This window comes from Rhinoraja longicauda, chromosome 6 (assembly GCF_053455715.1).
Source record: "Rhinoraja longicauda isolate Sanriku21f chromosome 6, sRhiLon1.1, whole genome shotgun sequence".
NCBI classification, from domain to species: Eukaryota; Metazoa; Chordata; class Chondrichthyes; order Rajiformes; family Arhynchobatidae; genus Rhinoraja; species Rhinoraja longicauda.
The window spans coordinates 69,684,200-69,690,199 of record NC_135958.1 but is presented as its reverse complement, the minus strand read 5'-3'; the positions used below and the strand labels follow the sequence as shown (position 1 = coordinate 69,690,199).

At 43.4% G+C, this 6,000-nt stretch overlaps 1 protein-coding gene across 1 annotated transcript in view; it reads right to left on the bottom strand.

The window, feature by feature from the left end:
* Positions 1-943: 943 nt before the first annotated feature.
* fscn2b (fascin actin-bundling protein 2b, retinal) overlaps positions 944-6,000 on the bottom strand; it is a 40,441-nt gene continuing 35,384 nt past the window's right edge. Inside the window, exons 4-5 of the mRNA XM_078401274.1 lie at positions 3,078-3,245; positions 944-2,056 (exon numbers count right to left, since the gene is read on the bottom strand). Coding sequence (XP_078257400.1) covers positions 1,851-2,056; positions 3,078-3,245 — 374 coding nt within the window. The 3' untranslated portion in view covers positions 944-1,850. The remainder of the gene's footprint in view (positions 2,057-3,077; positions 3,246-6,000) is intronic.

Genomic DNA, 6,000 nt, shown 5'->3' with positions numbered 1-6,000 from the left:
CTAGTGGGAAAGGGTGAACGATGAACAGCATGGACTCGGTGGGCCAAACGGCCTGTTTCCATGCTGTATCGTTAAAAAAACTGATGTTTCAACATCATAACTGAGGCTGATCCGCAATATATACAGTTGTTTATCACTTGTTCCCAATCTCCGTGCTATACTAACGGAAGTACATATTATCTAATCAAGGATGAAATAAAACATCACCATATATACAAAGCAATCAGTTAGCACCTAACTAGAATGAGTTTTCATAAAATATTTTCCTGCAATAAATGCTAGAAACTGAAGCCTAAAAAACAATAAGTAGCTTACTCCTGCCATTGAATGAGATTGAAATGCCAAACATATCATGCAATCGTTATCTTCCAAAGTTTATATTGTGAGTGTTAAAGGGGCTCCACAGGTCAGATGGCAAATTCAATAGACAATAGACAATAGGTGCAGGAGGAGGCCATTCGGCCCTTTGAGCCAGCACCGCCATTCAATGTGATCATGGCTGATCATTCTCAATCAGTACCCCGTTCCTGTCTTCTCCCCATACCCCCTACCGCCGCTATCCTTAAGAGCTCTATCTAGCTCTCTCTTGAATGCATTCAGAGAATTGGCCTCCACTGCCTTCTGAGGCAGAGAATTCCACAGATTCACAACTCTCTGACTGAAAAAGTTTTTCCTCATCTCAGTTCTAAATGGCCTACCCCTTATTCTTAAACTGTGGCCCCTTGTTCTGGACTCCCCCAACATTGGGAACATGTTTCCTGCCTCTAACATGTCCAACCCCTTAATAATCTTATACGTTTCGATAAGATCCCCTCTCATCCTTCTAAATTCCAGTGTATACAAGCCTAGTCGCTCCAGTCTTTCAACATATGACAGTCCCGCCATTCCGGGAATTAACCTAGTAAACCTATGCTGCACGCCCTCAATAGCAAGAATATCCTTCCTCAAATTTGGAGACCAAAACTGCACACAGTACTCCAGGTGAGGTCTCACTAGGGCCCTGTACAACTGCAGAAGAACCTCTTTGCTCCTAAACTCCTCTTGTTATGAAGGCCAACATTCCATTGGCTTTCTTCACTGCCTGCTGTACCTGCATGCTTCCTTTCAGTGACTGATGCACTAGGACACCCAGATCTCGTATAGGAAGGAATTGCAGATGCTGGTTTAAACAGAAGATAGACACAAAAAGCTGGAGTAACTCAGAGGGTCAGGCAGCATCTCTGGAGAAAAGGAATAGGTGACTTTTCGGGTCGAGACCCTTCTTCGGACTGAGAGTCAGGGGAAAGTGAAACAAGAGATATAGACGGTGATATAGAGAGATATAGAACAAATGAATTAAAGATATGCAAAAAAGTAACAATGATAAAGGAAACATTGTTAGCTGTGGGCTAGGTGAAATCGAGTGACAGACAATGAGACAACAAGACGACTTTAAATCTAGTACAACGAATTGGGTGGGGGAGGGATGGAGAGAGAGTGGATGCCAGGGTTACTTGAAGTTGGAGAAATCAATATTCCTACCACTGGGTTGTAAGCTGCCCAAAATTGAAATTGATTAGTACGAGTGTCAGAGGTTATGGAGAGAATGCAGGAGAATGGGGTTAGGAGGGAGAGATAGATCAGCCATGATTGAATGGCGGAGTAGAATTGATGGGCCAAATGGCCTAATTCTAGTCCTATCACTCATGATCTTATGATTTTCTGAAATGGTGGATTCTTAACAAAGGGCCTAATTTAACATTTAATATTAATCTCTGCAGATTGTCCTACGATTTTTCCCTACATATCCATCACATCATACATAGAATGCATCTCTAATTCACATGGTCTAATGGGACTGAGTCCATTCTTTAATATTCCCACAATGTGGAGCTGTCCACTTCATCCGCCTCTGCTCTAAGTGTGCCTGCTTGGTTTCCTCGCAGATATTTTTTGTTCTTTCCTTTGATGGCCAGACGACCGTGATCTCTAAACTCCAAGTAAAAGTCTTCAGGAATGGTGCTGTCGGTGCAGATTGTGCCGGTACTGGATACGCACCAGAACCTGCCATCTGAGCCTGTGGAGAAGGAACATGAGTTTATAGCTGTGATGGTATAAAGCAGTGTCCAAGAACCGAATATAAAGCCAACTAAACACAGCCATCCCTTCACACTTCACATTATTTTACATATTTGTTGCTCAATATGAATGTTTTTCTCCAGGAATGTATTTGATACATTGGGGCGGCACAGTAGCGCAGTGATAGAGTTGCTGCCTTACAGCGCCAGAGACCTGGGTGCCATCCTGACTATGGGGGCTGTAGGTACAGTTTGTACGTTCTCCTTGTGACCGTGTCGGTTTCCTCCAGGTGCTCTGGTTTCCTCCCACATTCCAAAGCCATACAGGTTTGTAGGTTCATTGGCTTAGGTAAAAAATGTAACTAAAGTGTCCTTAGTGTGTAGGATCGTGCTAGTGTATGGGGTGATCCCCATAAGTCCTGAGTGGCCTCTATACATTACCCCCAGTGTATAGGGAGTGGATAGCATGGTGGAATAACAGATCGAGTGTGAAAGGATGATCAAAAGTCGATGTGGACTCAGTGGGCCAAAGGTAGACACAAAGTGCTGGAGTAACGTTTCGGGACCCAAAACTTCAACCGCCCTTTTTCTCCAGAGATGATGCCTGACCTGCTGTACTCCAGCACTTTTTTGTCGACCTTCGGTATAAACCAGTATCTGCAGTTATTTGTTTCTACAGTGGGCCAAAGGTTTCCCTCTCTAAACTAAACTAAACAAATCAGGCAGATGTGATAGTGGCATTTAAGAGGCTTTTAGATGGGCATATGAATAAACAGCAAATGGAGGGATATGGATCATTTGCAGACAAATGGCTGGCGAGTGATAGGTGGATACAGGTGAGGGGGGTTTGATGAGCAGATGGGTGGAGTACGTGACAGACGTAAAAAGGAGACAAAAAGGTTGTCAAATTAGGAAAGAAAGGGAGGAGTGAAATGTAAATCCAGAGGCAGGGATAGGGGTGGCATGTTAAGCTCAAGTAAAAGTTTATCCAAAACATGCTCATAGAATCCAGGTGCTCACCTTTAATCTGATAGGCTCCATTTTGAAAATCAAGCTGAAAGACGTCATAAGCCGACCGGTTGGCATCGAGTGTGCTGGAGCTTTTGTGGTGGGAGACAAATCCATGATCTCCTCGTAGAACCAGGATAGGTCTGTTAATCAGCCTCAGTGTAAACTCTTCGTCTTCACCTGATGCCAAAGACAAGACAAAATCAGTGGTCCACATTCTTGCTATGCAGCAGTGAAGTGCTGCCAATCATACTGAGGGAAATTGAATCTGAGGAGAATTGACGCAGCCCAGAGCATCACACAAACCAACCCCCCCCCCCCCCACCCACCCCCCTTTTCCATTGGCTCCATCTATGCTTCACGCTGCCTCGGCAAGGCCAGCAACATAACCAAGGACCAGTCTCACCCCGGTCACTCCCTCTTCTCCCCAATCCCATCGGGCAAGAGGTACAGAGGTTTGAAAACGCATACCTCCAGATTCAGGAACAGTGTCTTCTAAGCTGTTATCATGTAACTATCACCAATTACACAGTGGTCCTGACCTCCCATGTGATAAATGTTATACCTTTTATCCCATATCTGTACACCGTGAATGGCTTGCTTGTATTCATGTATAGTCTTTTCGCTGACTGGCTAGCATGCAACTAAAAGCTTTTCACTGAACCTTGGTACACCTGACAATAAGAAACTAAACAAAACTAAACTAAACCGATTGAAAGATACAGCATGGAAACAAGCCCTTCAGCCCAACGAGTCCACGCCGACTACACTAGTTCTATATTATCCCATTTTCTCACATATTCCATGCACATTAGAAGTATTTTTTACAGAGATCAATTAACCTCCAAAATCGCTTGTCTTTGGAATGTGGGAGGAAATCCGATCACCCGGAGGAAACCGATGTGGTCACTGGGAGAATGTGAAACTCCACACAAACAGCACCTGTGGTCAGGATCGAACCCGGGTCTCTGGCGCTGGGAGGCAGTAGCTCTACCAGCTGTGCCACTGTGCTGCCATAAAAATGGTGGAAATGGTCTTAACAATGCTTTACCCATTTAGCATCTGAGCAGAATATTAGAGGATTCCAGATTGTATAGTTAATTATCATTTGAAATTCCTTGCAGAAACAAGAAACTGCAGATGTATACGAAGGAACTGCAGATGCTGGTTTAAGCCAAAGATAGACACAAAAAGCTGGAGTAACTCAGCGGGACAGGCAGCATCTCCAGAGAGAAGGAATGGGTGAAGTTTCGGGTCGAGATCAAAAATAGACACATAATGTTGGAAAATATTCCCCTCCCCCCACCCCCGATCAATCTGACGACAGGTCCTGACCCAAAACGTCACCTATCCATGTTCTCCAGTGATGCTGCCTGACCTGCTGACTATTTCAAATTCCTCCTCGTTTTATCAAAGACGACATGAGTTCTTGGAGAAATATGTTTGTCACCAATATAACGATGAACAACTTTAAGCTAAAAAGTGTTCAAGAATGAGATTTGGAAAGAAACTTGGAGAACCAATGTCACACCTTGCTGTGTTGCTCGAGTTCCCAGCTGGAAAACCTGATGGATTTTCTACTGTAATCATTCGATATAAAATAACCTGTCTGTCAATACATGGCTCACAAAATGTATTTCTTGTTCGCTTCATTTGCTCCTTAATTAACAATTTTCCTGGAGATAAATGCGAGGCGGTTTAGCATAAGTCACTTGCTAAAACATTTAGTTTAATGAGTTTCTTGCTTAGAAAGACAAAAAATTAAGCTAAAGACTTAGAGGCTTAATTAGTAACAGTGACCATTTAGCCAGGCATGAAACCGCATATTGATTGTGATCTCGAAAGGAATAGCTCATAAAATATATGGAGGTTGGATGTACTCAATGCATTTTGTTGCCATGAGGAAATAGTTTCTCCTTGATTTATGCACTGCGGGCAATTTACAGTTTGCTTTTCTCTGTGGATGGAGAGTTAGTGAGCTTGAAGGTTTTTCTTTCATTGAAATTGTGTTCTTCAGTGACTCTATTAGTGATATATTATCAAACAGTAATTTAAAGAAAAGTTTATATTTATGTAATGCCTTTCATGACCCTTTGAGAACTTCCCAAAGCATTTTTGAACCAATTAATCCTTTTGAAATGTCGCTGTTGTAATTTAGGAAGCCGGGCAGCTAACAATGGCAAGCTCCAACAAACAGCAATAACTGGATGAACAGTTTTAATGATGTTGATTGAGAGATACCTATTGCCCAGGATACTAGGGACTAGTCCCCTGCTTTTTAGTTCAAGCTTTATGTTTATTATTGTCACGTGTACCAGGGCACAGTGGAAAGCTTGATTTTGCATGCTATCCAGTCAAATCAGATAATACTCTACATAGATACAATCAAACCATTCGGCACAGGGGCGGCACAGTTGCGCAGTGGTACAGTTGCTGCCTTACAGTGCCAGGGACCCGAGTTCAATCCTGACTACGGGTGCTGCCTGTAAGGAGTTTGTACGTTCTCCCTGTGACTTTGCAGGTTTTCTCTGGGTGCTCCCCTTTCCTTCCATACTCCAAAGACGTACAGTCTGTAGGTTAATTGGCTTCTGTAAATTGTCTCTAGTGTGTAGGATAGTGCTAGTGTACGGGGTGAAGGCTGGTGGGCATAGACTCGGTGGGCCAAAGGGCCTGTTTCCTCACTGTATCTCCATCCAAAGTCTAAAGTCTAAAAGTTTAAATTCCAGAGTCATGCCCAACGACCGCAATGTGGTGGGGGTGAATCGGACAGTGCTCTAGCTTATGGAGGGACCATTCAGAAGCCGGCTTTACTGCAAAGTAGTGCCATGGAATATTTTACATCCATTTGAGAGAGAACATGGAGTTTAGTTTAATGACCCATCCAAAAGATAGCACCTTTGACACTGTGACACTCCCGTACCACTGCACCAGATGA